Below are 17756 nucleotides of genomic sequence, written 5' to 3'. Positions count from 1 at the left end.
GGTGCTTAAGTACTAAATGGGGACAATTTACTCTTCCTTTACATTCTTTGATAGATGCTTATTTGAATTTAATGTGAAAAAAAAAATAGTCAACACTTTCAGATGGTGCGAGATACTATTATACAATGTTTTCTTTTTACCATGGGACAATTTAAATATTTTTGGAAAGGACTGAAGCAGGTTCTATATGGGTTGAATTAGAAGAAGGCTATCATAGGAAAAATGGGTTGCATTAACTACATTTTCTAGATTGGAAATCTACATCTATAAAAACTGGGGTTAGCAGTAGCATTTTGAATTAGGGGTGTGAATCGTGTGATCGATCGTCTTAATGATCGATTTTGGCTGGGGGGGGAGGGAAATCTGATCGTCATGTTTTTATTTTTTTTAAATTGTTAAAAATCGTAAATCGGGGGAGGGCGGGAAAACCGGCACACCAAAAAAACCCCTAAAACCCACCCCAAACCTTTAAAACAAATCCCCCACCCTCCCAAACCCCCCCAAAATGTTTTAAATTACCTGGGGTCCAGTGGGGTGGCCCCGGCGCGATCTACCTCTCTCTGGCCACAACTGCGTTAAGAGAAATGGTGCCGGTGGCCCTTTGCCCTTATCATGTGACAGGGCAAAGGTAGTGCCGGCGCCATTTTGAAGATTGGCAATACGGCCCGCGTGCAGGAGGTCGCTCCCGGACCCCCGCTGGACTTTTGGCAAGTCTTGTGGGGGTCAGGAGGCCCCCCCCCAAGCTGACCAAAAGTCCCTGGGGGTCCAGCGGGGGTCCGGGAGCGATCTCCCGCACGCGTGACGTCGGGAGCCAGGAACCAAAATGGCGCTGGCGCTACCTTTGCCCTGTTACATGATAAGGGCAAAGGGCCACTGGCGCCATTTCTCAACGCAGCCGTGGCCAGAGAGCTGGAGATCGCGCTGGGACCCCCCCACTGGACCCCAGGTAATTTAAAACATTTTGGGGGGGGATTTGTTTTAAAGGTTCGGGGTGGGTTTTAGGGTTTTTTTGGTGTGCCGGTTTCCCCGCGCCCTATTTAACGATACAATACAAATGCCCCTGACGATAAATCGGGGGCATTTGTATTGTATCGTGCACTCTAACGATTTTGGACGATCTTAAAATTATCTGACGATAATTTTAATTGTTCAAAAACGATTCACATCCCTAGTTCGAATGTTCTTTCAAGAGCATCCTCAGATCTTCAGAAAGGCTTCTAACAGTGCTACCTCCTGGTGGCCCCTGACTGGAGGCCAGATGAAGGAAAGAGAGGCACTTTAGTCTTTGGCACTGGCATCTGTGAATACATAATTGCAAATTCTTTTTTAAATACACTTCTTTTCAAAATACTTACATACTGTGAAAGCGCATTGATTGCATATTTTTTCTAGAGGTATTGAAGAAAGTAAATATAAACCCTTATAGGTGAATTTTTAAAAGCCCGGCGTGAGCCAAAACCCGGGCCGGCGCACGCTGAGCGGATTTTCTAAGCCGCCTGTGCACCCGCTTATCTCCCGCTGCGTGCACAAATAAAAAGTTAAGGAAAAGGGGCGTGGCACGGGCACAGTTTGGGTGAGACATGGGTGTGTCAGGGCCTGGCCAAGAGACGCGTGTGTAAATGCTTTACATGCAGTGGCGTGCGCCAGGGTCCCCTGCTAAGGGATGCCAGCTGTCCTGGACGGTACAGAATTTTGAAGAACCGTATCGAAAAAAAAGAGGAAGGGCTAAAATGTTTGGAAATGTCCTGTTTTCTTTAGCCCTACAGTTGTAGGTTAGCATCCAAGCCTCCCCTGTGATTATACAATACAGTGTGTGCTTTGGTAGCCTCACTATATTCAGGATGCATTGGTGTAAAGGAGGGCATGATAGACCCTCCTTAAAAGCCCAGTACCAGCCACACACAGGAAGGAAAGTCTGCTCTCAGAGGGTTTCCATAGAAGGTAGGCCCAGAGAGGAGGCTCCAGAGAAGAGAAGGAAGCCTAGGGAAGACTAGCACTGAATACCCTGAATTACATTACGACTTTTGCTTAGAAAATGCTGAGATAAGAAGGTCTGTTTCTGCTTGATTTTTGCCTGCTCCCAATAAAAGTTTACGGGAGAGCAGCCAGAGTCCAGCTTGAATCTGTCCTCTGCCAAGCCAAAGATTGCTCATGGTGTCACAGTTGGATACATTTATTTTGTGTCGCTTGCTTAGACTTGGGTTCACAATTTAATCATAGGCCTAAAATATTTACAAAAGAGTAGTTTGGCTCCTGGATTGGTAAAAGCAAGTCTTTTTCAGAGTTAAGAAGTTTGAGAACTAGTGGTCAATATATTTAGGCTTTAAATGGGTAGCCTCAAGAATAACGTCAGGAAATATTTCTTCACAGAAAGAATGGTGGATGCATGGAACAATCTCCCTGTGGAGCCCATAAAGGCAAAAACCAATAACAATTCAAGAAAGCATGGGTCAAATAAAGGGGATCATTAATTGCAAAGAAGTGAGGAGAAAGTCAGAGATCAACTGGGTAAGTCACTGTAGCAGCAAGTAAACTGGAACACTAGATGGGGCCTTATCTGCTGTTATATTCTATATTTCTAATGGTGAAGAGTGTCAATAAATTGCATGTGCATACACTCCAGCAGCAAAGATATTAAATAATATCTGCAAATGTTTGGAAATTTGACAGTTGAAAGTTGACAATTCTACCCCTGCCTCATAACTTTACTTTTGCTATGGATGACGTGTAAGTGTAAATACAAAAAAAATGTAGGTAAGTCAGCAGAGTTTTAAGGGTCAGGACTAACAGAGGGGAAGGGATGCTATTAAACTAGGAGGGTTCGGAAGTCCTGTCTCTTAACTGGGCAAACTGGGAACACAGTGAATGGCATCAATGCTCATTCTTTTATAAGATTTCCCCATTTACGTGGTAGATACAGGATTTTAAATGGATCACACATGTACACGCATCCAGGCTATTTTATAACGTGTGTGTGCACACGCCCGTATGTTACAAAATGAAAGCATTTCTGGGCGTGAGCTGTCAAATGCATGCACATGTGTGCCTAGGCGCCTGTTTAAAATGTACCGTCTTAGTATTGATGCGATGATTTTGCAAAGCAAAACTATTGGACAGCAAAATGGAGGTTCTCATCCTTACATGATTTATTTGGCTTGCTCTGCATTTTTATCACTCCTTTTTTATCACATTCACTTGCACTGAGAGTTGGGAAACAGAGGACGAAGAACTAGTCTTGATAAAATAGTGGCCCTGTGCCCCCATGGTTGTATCTTTGCAAACTCCATGAACCACTGCATTTGGACTCATCACTCTTATGGATATAAGAGGCCTGTTTGAAACTGGTTTGTTTTTCATGACCATGTTCATTGGGATGTTTTCATTAGGTGGCATGGAAATAGATGAATCAGAATATTTAATTGTCATATTTGGCTTTTCTTTCACGGAGTCCCCATGTTCGAATGCTACCACTTGACTACTGTTTAGAGGGTTTAGTACAGAGCCAGTTTCCATGCCTACTGTTGCTTCCAATTTTTGGTGTCCTTCAATACTGAATAAACCATTGGATGAATGTTGCAGGCTGTTTTTGTAACTCTGGTAAAAAAGTTGGATCTCAGCTTCTGGCTTAGTCAAGTCCCTGATCTGTTTTCTGAGTTGGTAACCCTTCCATTCAGCTTGTATCTGAGTTTCAGCTATGTGATTTTCTTGGCATTGTAAGGGGGTCTCAGAGACTCTTTGGGCAGATAAACCAATTTTGGAACTTGAATTTATTGTTGACATGACACTTTTATAGGATTCAGGTGAAGGCTCTTGCATTATGGAAGAACATTTAGAGATTTGGCTATTGCTACCTGTCTCTTGGTCTTCTGTTGATTTGCTGCCATTTATACTGAGTGCACAATTACAACCATTTTGGTTTTTGAAGGTCAGTGTATTGTTTTGGTAGCAAGTTTCATCTGAACAACGTTTTTGTAGTTCTGATCTGCTTGGACTATATTCTTTGGTGCCTTTGATTTTCGGGTATCTGTTATCATTCTCAAACGTGCTAAGAATTATAAATCCATTCAGACTCACCACCCCCTCAAAAAAGTTCAGTTCTCGCCTTACTCTGAAACCACGGAAAAGTGCCTGAATCTTAGTGGCCGCTTTACTCAATTCTCGAATTTGCTTTCGAGCTTGAAAGCCTCTCCAAGCCGATTGAATCACTGCTGCCGAATGACTTTCCTTTTTCAGCTGTTCTCGGGTTTTCCTTTTTTTAATTCCACAGTAGTGAGAGGTAAATGCATTTCTGGATATTGTGTCCAAGCAGAGAATGGTGTAGTAGCTTGGCAATTCCTGCTCATGCATGAAGTAGTTAGTACCAAGATCTACCGGTGAAGCTGTTGTATGAAGGCTTGCATTTGAAGTATAATTATTGGTTTCATTTGGGCTGTTTGACCTGTAACAGTACATAGGCCTGGTTTGTCTTCCTTGAGTTTCTGTTCTTGTTTTCTGTAACATAGTGCTCTTACATTGCTCTGGTGTGCAATCAGAGTAAGATTCACTTTCTTCATGTACAGAAGATAAACCTTCTTTTGGGATTTCTGAAGATGCCATATTTGCCTTCTGTTTCATATGATGCAGTACATTTGTGGACTTACGTTTTGCTTTCACAATCCTCATCCAAAATGAATGGTGACTTTTGCTTCAGAGTTCTATATCTATGGAAAAGAGAAACAGAATAGATAGATGTGAGAGGCCATCTTCCACCATCTTGAGCAGTCCCCCCAATAAGACTGTATGAGAAAAGTAGTGCATTTAGCTTAAAATTGTGGCCTAAATTTGTAACCTGCATACATGCTTGTAGCAGAATTATTTTCCCATGTCGTAATTCATGCATAAGAAATAACTGTCATGATTACCCTTTTTCCTAGCTGGATTCTCTCCATTGTTGATAAGCAAGATGTGCTTTGCGTTAAATCTCTGGCTAGTCTGTTATTACCCTCATGAACAATAAATACATGATTAAGAGTTTTAATATAGATTTTATTCCTTATTTCTGTTGGAATATCCCAAGGCAGTTAAAATCATATTTTGCAATTGCCATGCTTATTTTGAACAATAGGTACACCAGGGTTAGAGAAATCCATAACGTTATATAGGGAATCTTCTTTGAGGTTACTCAGTGATCTCAATGACAACTGACACTAGATATTTTCTAACCCTGTAGCCTCTGTAACACTTTTGAATAGGGTTATACAGAGACATTATTTTTCATTTCATAATTAATTTCTTGTTTTGTTTTACTTTTTTCATTTCATTAGTTGTTTAATGTTTTGTTTTTTTTTAAATTTATGTAAAATGAAAAAAAAAATCAATAACAAACAAAATAAAAATAAATAAAAAGTTGGGGCCATGCCACTGCTGAGAAAAAAAAAATCATTCCTGGTTCTTTGTTGTAGAAGATCGTGCTGACCTGGGCCTGGCCCAGACAGATGCTATTTTTATGTATAGAAGAAATGAAAAGTGGCACCAGCCTTGGCCTCCTTCCTCCAGCACTGTTTGAAATTGGCTCACAGTTGGGGCAGCAGCAACTTGGGTTTGTTTCTGCTCCATGAAGAAAATTTCAAGCAACAAGGAGGGTAAGAAGATACAAGACAATTTGGGATGAAGATTGGGGGAGGGTTGGGAGCCATGAAAAAAAAAATCTTCTGGAAGTGGCAGCCTTACTTTTTTTCAAATGTAACCAATCCCGTTCATTTTTATTTTTCATTTTGTTTTAAAATGAAATGTAACAAAGCACAACATTTTGTTGAAATTTCTGATTTCATTGCCAATGAATGCACATTCCGAGTTAGTCCGTCCTGTTTTTTAGCCATTTTATAGCCTTCTGTGGCCATATTTGGATTATATTTATCATAATGGCCTTCTTCCTTCAAACAACATTTCATGATGAACTATAATTTCCATCTCATTTTCATAATATTTATTTATTTTAAAAAATGTATTTAAAATTGTTTATATACCGCTTTTTCCATAAAAATATTAATCAAAACAGTTTACAATAAAATAAAAATACATGCATAAAATAGAAATACATGCATAGATTAAAATAACTAAGCTTAGGCAAATTAATTTAAATATATGTATTAATTAAAAGAAAAGTAAAAATAATTAAAAGGAACAGAACAGAGTCATAGTAATGTCTGAAGAGACGATGAGTAAGTAGACATTTTCCTGAGCTTATTGAACAAACTTACCTGTAGCTCAGACTTTCAGATTTTTTTATATACCTTAAAACAAATAATTTTATTAAAATATGTAACAAAATGTCTAAGGCCTAGATTTACCAACGTCGCAGGGCTCCCTGAATCGCGTGCTAATGGGGGGCGGGGGAGTGAAACGGGGGAGCGGTCCTGCGATAGCCGGCAGTGATCACACCTCTGCAGTGCGATCGCTGCTGGCGTTGTGCCCAATAACTACACCATAAAAGGTGTAGTTATTGGGCACGAAACTGACAGCAATAAACATTCAACAAGTGTACCTTTCGCTGTCGGTGAAGTCTTCACAGCATCAGCCCTGGTACCACCCCGACTCCTCCTCTTCCGGGGCTGACGATGCCCCGACTCCACCCCCATCTTGGTATCGCCCGCGATAAGGGACTTTTCACATGCAAAACGTCCCTTATCTCGTGTGATCTGCTTGGTAAATGATCCTCTAAGTGACATGATAAAATCTTCAAGTTTCACTCATGAAGCCCTTTTGGAAAGATTAAATGCATAAGAAAGAAACCGAGACAACTTTTTTTTTCAGTTTTTCATGTTGTTTTTTCCATTTTTTTAATCTCGTTTTCACATCATTCATGAGTTATGGAAACAGCTCAGCCTTCTCAAGATAAATGAAAAGAAAACCATTATCTCATGGGCAGACATTATTTGTTTTCTTCTCAGAGGGCTTAATAACCATCAAAATAAAACTGCTTTTGGGCAACCTCTAAAGGAATACCTAACAAGTATCCAGAAACCTCTATCAAGCATTACATACATTTCCTTATCAGATTCTGGAAAAGTGAGCTCTCGCTGGGAAATAAAATGGAATGACAGAACTATTCTTGACCAATCAGCTGCCTTACTAGAAATCACTGATGACATCACAAGCAAGTCATGGAGTAACAAGCTGGAAAGTCAAGAGCTAGCCATGAGCAAGCTGGCTCATGTCGATAGAGTTCTCTTTACAGCTCAGTTAAAGCAGGTAATTCTTTAGCTCAGTGGTTCAAATCTCAAGATCATGAGCTGGAAGGGATGGGCAGTGATACAATGCACAGCAATTTGTTAAACGCTCACATTTATAAACATTTTTAATTTCATTTCAATTTGCTTTTTTTCTTGTTTCATTTTTAAATTTTGTTGCAAACAACAAATCCACTCCCCCTACCCAAACCTTCCCGGGCATCCATCTCCTCTGATCGCTTCCACCCCTTCAAGCCCCTTATCATATTTTTCTTCATGGGGAGGGAGGGAGCCCTGCTCACTCCTGCCCTGCTGGTGGTATTGCTTAGAAATGGCGCCAGCAGACTGAGTCTGTGCGGAATAAATTTAACAATGGCACCGGTTTCAGTTTGCTGGTGCCATTTCTAAGCAGGACAGGAACAGCAAGGGATCACTCCTGCCCTATAAAGAAAAAGAAAAATATGATAAGAAAGCGAGCGGGGGGATCAGATGGGATACTGAGGAGGGCTTTTTCTTCTCCTGTGAGGCCTGACATTTTATTTTGTTTTTTTTCCTTTTTGGGAGTTGTTTGGAGGTTTTTTTTGTTTCATTTTAAATAAATGGAAAGTAATGGAGCAAACAACACATGAATAAAAGATTAAAATACCGGCTGTATAAATAATGGTTGAAATTAGAATATATCAGTTTATATGACCTTACTCCCACTCTCCCTAGATGTGGGCTAGATACCCTGAAAATGAGTGATAAATAATAATGTGTGTATATTTTTTTTGTTTTTGCTTTCTGGAATTCCTGAATATATTCATTTGTATAAAATGTTATATTTCAATAAAAATATAAATTCAAAAAAAAAAAAAAAATTATAAATTAAAATATCTGTGCAAAATCCTAGAAATTGCCTAAAATGGTAACATTAGGGTGTGTAGTAGATTAACACACCGTTATGAATAAAAGGGAATGCATTTACTCCATGAGACATTCAGTACATTTCATTCTCACGCGCGTAACCCTTAAAAAACCCGCCTGTGTGAGCCGAGCCTATTTTGCATAGGCTCGGCGGCGCGCGTAAGCCCCAGGACGCACATATATCCCGGGGCTTGCAAAAAATGGGTGGGATGTGGGCGGGGCCGTGGGTGGGGCCACAGTCCAGGGTGTGTCCGGGGCATGGAGGCGGACCGGGGGTGGTCCGGGGGTGTGGCCGAGTGCCCCCAACACAGCGTAACTCAACAAAATAAGGTAGGGGGAGGATTTAGGTAGGGCTGGGGGGTGGGTTAGATAGGGGAAGGGAGGGAAAGGTGGAGGGGGGGAAAAAAGTTCCCTCCAAGGCTGCTCCGATTTCGGAGCGGCCTTGGAGGGAACGGGGAAAGCCATCGGGCCTCCCCTAGGGCTTGGCGCGTGCAAAGTGCATATGTGTGCACCCCCTTGCACGCGCCGATCCTGGATTTTATAACATGCGCTTGGCAGCGCGCGCATGTTATAAAATCAGGTGTACATTTGTGCACGCCGGGTAGCACGCACAAATGTAACCCCCGTGCATAATTTAAAAAATCTGTCCCTTAATGTCAACCACTTATCGCTAGATGGGATTCCGGTTCCAATATTAGTCTCTCTCCGGTGGAGAGATATGTGTCCTAAGTGTGGCACATCCTGTTAGGCCTAACAGTGTTAGGCCTATATTTTAGGATTTATGGGAGGTAATTTCTTTAGGAATGTGCAAGGGAAATATACTACTATCATTTTCGGGAATTTTCATACATTTTGGTTTGTAGATTGTTTGATTCATTTCATTTGTGAGAAAAAAAAAGAATTAATCAATAACCCCTCCAAAAAACTTATTCAAAAAACAAAACTAGGCCTCCCTCTACCCTCCTGGAAAAATGCTAGGGTTAGGATCCTGGCCCCCATTTACCCGGTGTGGTGGGGATCCGCTGGCTACGACTATGCCAAAACCTCGGGCTTGCAAAGCCTGAGGTTGCAATAAGTCACTGCGGCTTCAGCCTACTCAAGGCTGATGCCTCGGTCTAGGTTCGAGTGGGACTCAGGCCTGATGCTGAGACCCTGCACGGAGGCCGGGACCCAATGCTGTGACCCGACCTGGAGGACAGGTCTCGACACCTGGGCCTTGGCCTAGGCAAAGCCTGATGCCAGACCCGGCACTGCGATCTCATATGGATGCTGAGTCCCAATGTCAGGGCCTTGGCCAAGACCCAAACCCGACACTGGTCCCCAGCGAATACCGTCATTTGGCACTGAAGAGACAAAAAAAGAAAAGGACTGAGAAGAGGAGATCCCAGGCCTATGCTCTGAGGCCTGGGCCTGACCTTGTGCCTAGGCCCAGCATTGGTACCCAGCCTCTGGGTCAGGTCATGGTGTTGGGCATGGATTTGGGCTCTAGCCTAGGCTGAAGCCCATGCATTGGGACTTGGCTTTGGGGTGGATTGCAGCATCGGGCCTGGGTCTTGGGCCTGGGTCTGGGCCCTGGCCCAGGCTGAGACCCTGGCATCAGGACCCAGCCTTCACTGATTTACCTTAAGGATCAGGTGGGGTTTTTTTTTTTTTTTATTTTTGGGGGTCTTGGACGAGAATCCGACATCAGCCCATACCTCTATCAAGACCCCGGCATCGCACTCGGGCCCAGGCCACAGACCCTGCTTTAGGCCTTGGCCTATACCTTAGTTGAGGTCCTAGCTTTGGGCCTAGACTTAGGTCTGATGCATTGGTTTAAACCAAAATGAATAAATAAGGTTCGTTTCGTTTGGGGTCACCCTAAATGAAATGAATTAGCCTTATTTGTTTTGGTTTTACCCTTTAATTTTAAACAAATGCACATCCCTAGATTTCTTGGACTGAGGGAACTTTGGCTAAATCAATTGCCCAGCTGTGTATTTTCGCTCAAGAAGTTTTTGCCAAGTTGGGAGATCATGAGGTAACAATGACTGTGCTTGAGGTTTAGCTCACTGATGTTTGCTCTCAAGCGAAATCACTTGAGGCAACCAATATGGTCCAGATTAAGGATAGTCTCGTTATCCATAATAAGTTAGAAACTTTGGAGAACACCATGAGGGTGAGGAATTTAAAAAAAATGCTGAATTTTGCTAGGATGAGGTTTATGTCACTTACAGAACTGTTTGTGAAATACACCAGGGAAGTGGTGAAGATTCCATGTGAGGCTCTGATTTCCATCTCCAAGATTTACTACGCAAAAGTAAGAAAAAGGGAGGAGCATATAGAAGAAGGAGGTACTGATTCTCCAGTTACTGTGGACACTGAACATCTAGAGTTTATAGCCTTCTTGGAGTCGTCCAAAGATGACATCCCTGGAATAAAGGCCTATCTTCCTTGTGCCTTTCGTTGTAAATGGGACAGGGACTTGGAGCTTCAATTTTATTTTAAAAATAAAGATGCTTCTTTTTGCGCTCAGAGATTCGGGCGGTTCCCAGGCAGAGCCTGCACAACACAGAAGCCAGTTTGACACTGGGTGCCTCGTTTTTTTTTCTCACATTCCCTTGTAAGTGTATTGTATACCTTCAGGGGAATAAGTATATTTTCCTTGATCCTTTACATCTAGAAATAGTTTTGTAGATAAAAATTGTGATTTCTTAAATTTTCCTGTCCTAAGAAGAGGTGAAGTTTGAGACATCAATATCCTCTGTAAGGATCTGAGAATGAGCTTAGCCATGTTATTTTCTTTTGAACTGGAGGATTCATTTACTTTTTAATTCCTCTAATTTTCTTATGTGGCCCCCTAATAACGTGGATTTGTTATGGACCAGTTAAAAGTTCTTATATATATCTGTATTTCCTATGAAAGATTTGTTGATTTAGATCTTTAATCTCAGACCGGGTAATAATTTTTGGAAATTTGATACAAAAAAAAATCACAAAATTATGCCAGACAATTCCACAGGAGGTTTTATATAATAGGATAAATGGAGCTTATCTGCATTTTCTGTTATGAGTGGAATGCTCCTGGACAATGTCTAAGGACTGTTTATAAAAATGCATACAAATTTATTATCAGGTGCTTTAAATTTAATTTTGCTTTTGCATGTCAGAAAATAAAATATAAAATGTAATTTATTTTTATATTCTGTAAATTATAAGACATCAAGTTGATAAATTGCTGATAATTTGTTAAGCTTGTGTTGTAATGGCTGTATTAAATTGTTGATCTGAGCATTTGATGATGGATTAGTAATTAATTTATGTAATGAATAAATAAACAAATGTAGGCAGGTACCTTCACTCAATGACATTGCTTGATTGCCTGGAACTTTCACAGCAAAAATGAATGAATTTTGGCCTTTTAGGGCCTGATTTACAAAGCACTTAACACGCATAAAACCCTGTTCTATGCATGATGAGTGGTGCTTTGAAAATCGGCCTGGGGGGGCCAGTGCATGTAAAAGCATGCATGAAACTCATTTTCACCGCTCTGCAAGAGGCATTCCAGGAGGATTTCAGGCAGTGAAAGAATTTGGGCACCCATAAACCTAATGCTCTCTCTGAGCCAGGTTTAACTTTTTACATGTAAGTCCATGCGCAAAATAGCTGAACTAAAAAATGTTCAAAGTGGATTTATGCGCTTAAGTCTGTTTTGAAAATTTGGGCTAAAGTCTGCAAGGCTTCATACTGACTTTTTAGGGTATAAAGTGGTATCTGCTAGTGAGGAGTTATTTTAGGGGTGACCTTGTCAGATGAGCCAGAAGGGCTCCAGTTTAAATGGGTTAAGTCTGAGTTTGTGTTTATTAAGCCATTGGGCTACCTCTGTAAGATAGTTATTGAGATTGGTAATGGATAAAGTTTGTTCAGATCCAATTTCAATGCAGAGTTGGATGTCATCCACAAATAAGTGGCTCTAGAAATATTGAAGGACTGGATGAGATCGCAGATAGGATGCATGCAGAAGTTGAAAAGTATCAAGGAGAGGACCGAGCCTTGAGGAGCTCCACAGGGGAGCTCCCTAGGGCAGGACAGTTTGTTGTCCCATGTGACTAATTGCATTCTTTTGACAAGGAATTATTCAAACCACTTTAGGGCAGTGCCATCAGTGCTGATGCCCTTGAGATGGTGATCAACTATATTGAAAGCGGCCAAGGTGGGAGTGATGGTGGGATGAAAAGAGGAATGAATAGCTTGTAATTATTCAGTTAAGAATATGGTGAAGTCGTCCACATATGTGACTGTCTGTGTCGGTAGAAAGAGTTTGGGTTTCTGGTTTGAAGCAAAAAAGCAAATAATATACTCTATTTGCCAAGGACAAAAAAAATCGGTGACTCTTCCACTAAGCCATGTTTGGGGCATTCCCGGCTGGGCTGAGCCAAGCCCAGCTGGGGCCTCCCCAGGCCCTTCCAATCACCTACCCCTGACTAAGACACCAGGGCCTGGACCTACTCTGCTAGACCAAGCTGAACTCATCTGAAGCCTTCCCGGGCCTCTTCCCCCTTCCTGTGACTCAGAAATCAGCCAGGGCCAGAGACTTCCCTGGTCCCCACTTACCCTTTCCTTGGATTCCAGGCAGAAGAAAGGGCTAGAAGCCATTCCCACTCATTCCTGCCTGCGATTATGTTACATTTGGCAGCTCGCAGGACTGCCCCGTGACCTGCCTCATTCACCCTAGCTGCTGTCCGATGCTACCCGAGGCCTCCTATAGTGATGGGACACCACCGTCGCTGCATTGTACTGACCACCACTGCTGCTGATGTTCCACCCAGGCTGCTGCTTCCCCTTAAGCATGCATGCGCACATGTGCACACATAATAAAATATAGGCCCCATGGTGGGAAACCCTGCAGCGCCTTTGATGATGTTAGCCATATTAGGTTATTTAAGTCAAAGCCCCTCAGCATTGCCCTGCCTCAGCAATGGGTCTTCTGCCTTGAAATACTTTCTGCTTTGCATTCCTGTTTCCTACATTCCAGTGTCTTCTCCAGCCTTGCTTCATTCAGCCTTGCCTTCCAGCCTTGCATCATCCAACCTTGTCTTCTCCAGCCTCCCTTGTCCAGCTTTGCCTTGCCCTTCCATCTCGACTAGTGTCTTCATTGTGTCTTCGTCCACCCTTGGTTTGTCTTTCTGGATCTTGACCTCTTGCATGGGCCTGGCCACAATCGCCTGCCACCTGAACCTGGTTTCTTGCCTGGACCTGGCTACTCTTGCTAGTTGCCTGCCCTGTCTCTGACTCTATTAGTCTGCTGCCTGCCCTGACCCCAGTGTGCCTTCAGACTCTTGTTCTCCCCACTACCCTAGGGACCTGCCTAAGTTCTGCTGGCCACCAGAACCCAAGGGCTCAGCTCTCAGAGAAGGCAGCTGGTATAGGTGAAGCTCCAGACTGACCCGTTACTGGGTGAGTTTGCCAGTTTCCAGTATAGACCTCGGGGGGTTCGCCTTCACGGTAGCGCCAACTTAGCACTAAGGTCTCACACATCTGCCACCCTTCACACATTACTATTTCAAAATGTAACCCATCCCTGAGATCACCACCAAGTTGACATCAAAATGATACCAGTTATGGAGTTGGTCATTGCCATTTTCTTGATCAGCTGTACAAACGTTTGAATGCACAAGAACATGGCACTAGACATGGTCTCAAGCCAGGCACCATTTTAAATAGTTTCAGCAGAGCAGGAGTGAATGGGGATCACTCTTGCTTGTTTATTCTGCTTGGACCCCGTGGAAGGAATAAATGGGGCTGTGTGTCTGACTGAGGTGTGGGGTGGGAGTTGGTTGGAAGGGACAGTGGAGGATCCTGGCTGGACTTAGTTCAGCCCAGCTGGGTGATCTCAGGCCCTGTGTCTTCATGAGGGTGGGGGGGACCCAAGGAGATCCCAAAAAGCAGAGAAGGAGCCCAGGGAGAACCCATTTTGCTTTATTATTATTATTTTTTTATTATTTATTTCAGTTCAGCAAATGAACTAAACCAAAATAAACTTTAAAATGAAAAAAAAAAAAAAAAGATCCAAAACAAAAAAAATTTGGCTTCACCTCCCTAGGGACTAGCACGGGGTTGGATTAATAATGCTGTGTGCAGCAAGCTTCATCTTTTTCTTCCCCTTTTTAATCACAAAATTATTCACTTTAAATTCCGTGGCAAAAAATGTCATTGGGGGATGCATTCAGGGCCTGTTTTTCGCCATCTACTTCGCTGCAAATGTTTTCACACATACGGTAGCTGCTGCTCATGTGCTCTAATTAGCTTTTGTCACTAGGTAGGAAATGAGAAAGCACAAGGTGAAAGACCTTCAGTGATTGACCTCCAAGAGGCTAACTTTCAAACAGCTGCATGCAGCGGCATATACGCGGGCATGTGGCCGCATGGAGTTTTACCATAGCACTTTATAACTTGCACGTATCGAGTTCGCGCATATTATAAAATGTGCAGGTTTACCAATGCATGAATACATGCAATGCACTGAAACCACGTATCTCAATGCATTGAATGCGCAAACTTTTCCTACCGGTTTTGTACACGCATTTATTTTATGCACGAAACCACCTAGGACTTACCCATGTGAGTCGGGATTTAAACCCGTGATTCGGTGTATTTTAAAACATACGCTTGTGGTTGAAATTACCAGTTTAACCAATTGGTCTGCCGGTTTGCCCAGTCCACCTTCGGGTCATCGAGATCCTCCTGGTTCCTCAGCCTGAAATTCACCCAGAACTCCCACCCAGCCAGCCCCGCACCAAGTTTAATATCACTTACGCCACAGAAATAGCAGGTGTAAAAATAAGGATGTGTCTTTTAAAATAGGAACTTACAAGCATAACTGTTTGCCCTGCCCAGGAATGCCCCTAGATTGCCCTGATTTTGCGCACATATATGCGCACATGAAAGTGAAAATACGCACATATTTTTGACTTTTATAAAATATGGAATAGGGTTGTAGAGGCTACATTTGTGCATACATGCAAATTTTTTATGCATGTGAAGTTTTGAAAATTCACCTTTAAAGTTATTCTAAAATGTCATAGGCATGCAATTAAAACCTATTAAAAGAAAGCTTTGACCTTACCATGCACTCATCTTTTAAGGTTAAATGTCTAGTGTGTTACTTCAGCAAACCTGATAATCTGAAGTACATTACATGTGAGTGAGTAACCATCGCTGAGCCATTGTGACATCACTGATGGACAATATGAGTGAGGGGATATTGTGAGGTCACATGCAACTCCTGTGCTCTGGCATAACGCACATTATTAATTTATTTAATGCTAGGCAAAATGTCTGCTCCTGTCCCTAAGCACAGAATGGGCCTACAAGTCAGGCTCAACACAGTCCAACTTTTAAAAAAGTCTTCTGAGTGTATTGAACGAGTTTTTTTTTCAGAGGGACAACAAATTGCAGGCATGAAAGGGGTGCTTAGACCCAAGGGAGCAGGACTGGTCCAGGTTTGTCATAGCTGGGTTCATGAAGAATTTGCTACTGCTGCGCTTTGTGGTTGTTTCCATCTTTTGCCTGCATCTCCGTCCGGTAAAAGTCTTTTAGGCAAAGGCTTTCTGCATAAACCAGCTCTGTAACTCTACATGGGCAAAGGCAGAATACCTCCCTTTTATATAGACAAACTAAGCTTAAGAAAGAAGTTATGAAGGCAGCAGCGTGCCAACATTTAAAAAAAAAAAAAAAAAAAAAGAGATTAGACAATTATATCCATTCTTCAAGCCGTGCGTTCCTCCTGCAGGCCAGTGATAGTGTTGTTGTGGAAGAGATGTGAAAAGCTGATAGATGCTGGAATGCCCTCCCAGAAGAAGTGGTGAAGAGTAAGTCAAGAACGGTAAAGGAATTCAAAAGGATTTGGGTTAAAGAAGAAAATCCCAGCTGGCTGGAGAATGGAAATGAAGACATGGGGGTAACTTTTCCATTGCACCTTAAATGTACATTTCTGCTTGTGGGTAGCCTACACGGAGCGGCAGCTGCTACCACTCCCCCGAAAACCTTGCTGAGCAGACTAGATGTACCATTTTGGTCTTTTGGCCATCTTTCCTTCGGTTACTGTGTTTAAATAGCTTATCTCCCTTTATTCTATGCTACGGTGCCAGTGTTTCATATTAGCCTTTTTCAGAGGGTATGGGCATTTGAGGACAAAATGTAGAATGTCAGGGCTAGAGATAGGTGATATTTCCAAAGTATAAGTCAAACCAGATGGATTTTAGGTACATTTAAGTTTGACAAAACCTGTAGATATCTCTAAGATCCACTGGGAACATGCACTGAATATTTTGCCTTGTAGATCTTTGGAAGAATCATGGAAATCTGAGGCACATCCACCTATGAAAATCTGCTATGGATTATGCTCAAATCTGTGTTAGATCGCAATGAATCTACCATGGATTGTTCTAGTAATATATCTCTTTCAAAGGGATTTACTGAACCAATTTGATGAACCCTTAGATTTTCCAGGACTTTGCTGAATCAGTTCACAAAACCTCTTTTAAAGAAACACAACCCTGGCCAGGGCAAAATAGCTCTTAAAAAATAATTTGCTAACCCAGTAATCAAACAAGATTTTGGTGATAACTTTTATTGGGTTAACAATGCATCTGGGGTTCATATTCAGTAGGATGTTTAGTGGACAAGTTATCCGGCTACAGGTAGCCGGATAACTTGCCCCATATATTCGACGGGATAAATGCCCCACTGAATATACTTGCGTACGTCTCCATCTTAGAAGCCTAGCAATGGCAGATGCGTCCCCAGAAGCGCTGGTCCCGAATCAAAATGGCTTTTGAATATCTCCCCCCTCTGTGACTAGCTTATTAATGCAGAATCCTTATTGAAAGGAGTATAATTCTCAAAAGCCATAAAACATTGTATTGAGTTAGTCCAATAAAACGGTATCATCTACAACTTGTTTGTTGACCTTCATTTCTCCATGTCCAAGAGGGCTAATAAGCAACCACTTTACTCAGTAGATGCTACATTATTATAAGCAATTCAAGTAAGAAAGAAAGAAAGACAATCAGCAAATCTCATTGACTTTGATTTTTGGTTTGTTTCAAAGTCCAATTCTCTGTCTAGTCAAGGTGCAATTATTACAGGTGATTTCACTTGTACACATTTCAAATGCACAGTGATGGCCAATTTAAGCTACCAGCAGTCCCCAGGCCACACTGTGGATTGCCATGGCAATGGGAGATGCATGAATATATTTATAAGAAAAGTTAAAACATTGACAACTAGGCTTTACAGAGAAATTTGAGAAAAATGTTTTTTCACAATCTTTTTTTTTTTTTTGCCATAGAGTGTAATCTGAAATTTTAGGAGGTAATTTTCTAACTGGCCACATTGGTCCAAAGTTTATCTGTGGACTCTGGCCCAGTTCCAGTTATCAAAGTGAAAGTACATGCTTACTTTCACTTTGTAAAGTATCTCAGGAAAACGCCGCACATAAATTTTTATACCTGTCATTTTGTGCGGGTATATTTTCTCAAAAAAAAACCCAAAAGAAAAACATGCATACTTTGGGAAATTCAAAAGTTATGCATTTAAATGCAAGCTCCTCCCAGTCGCTTCCCCTGGCATACTTTTTCTCACCGCAGGTAAAGTTAACAT

General features: G+C 42.0%; 1 protein-coding gene across 1 annotated transcript; it reads right to left on the bottom strand.

Moving 5' to 3' along the window:
• Positions 1–3135: 3135 nt before the first annotated feature.
• LOC115093181 lies at positions 3136–15282 on the bottom strand. The gene is made up of 2 exons (XM_029604887.1): positions 15220–15282; positions 3136–4700 (listed from the first exon to the last, which is right to left on the bottom strand). Exon 2 carries the CDS (start codon positions 4660–4662, stop codon positions 3172–3174), a length of 1491 nt encoding a protein of 496 aa, XP_029460747.1. The 5' UTR covers positions 4663–4700; positions 15220–15282; the 3' UTR covers positions 3136–3171.
• Between the last annotated feature and the right edge of the window lie 2474 nt (positions 15283–17756).

The sequence above is a fragment of the Rhinatrema bivittatum genome, chromosome 6, assembly GCF_901001135.1.
Source record: "Rhinatrema bivittatum chromosome 6, aRhiBiv1.1, whole genome shotgun sequence".
Classification (NCBI taxonomy): Eukaryota; Metazoa; Chordata; class Amphibia; order Gymnophiona; family Rhinatrematidae; genus Rhinatrema; species Rhinatrema bivittatum.
The sequence above is the reverse complement of the archived record's forward strand: the minus strand, read 5'-3'. Positions and strand labels throughout refer to the sequence as shown.

What these genes read in the sequence shown, in the direction of transcription:
- LOC115093181 (XM_029604887.1), bottom strand. Translation starts at nt 4,662, where the DNA reads ATGAGGATTGTGAAAGCAAAACGTAAGTCCACAAATGTACTGCATCAT.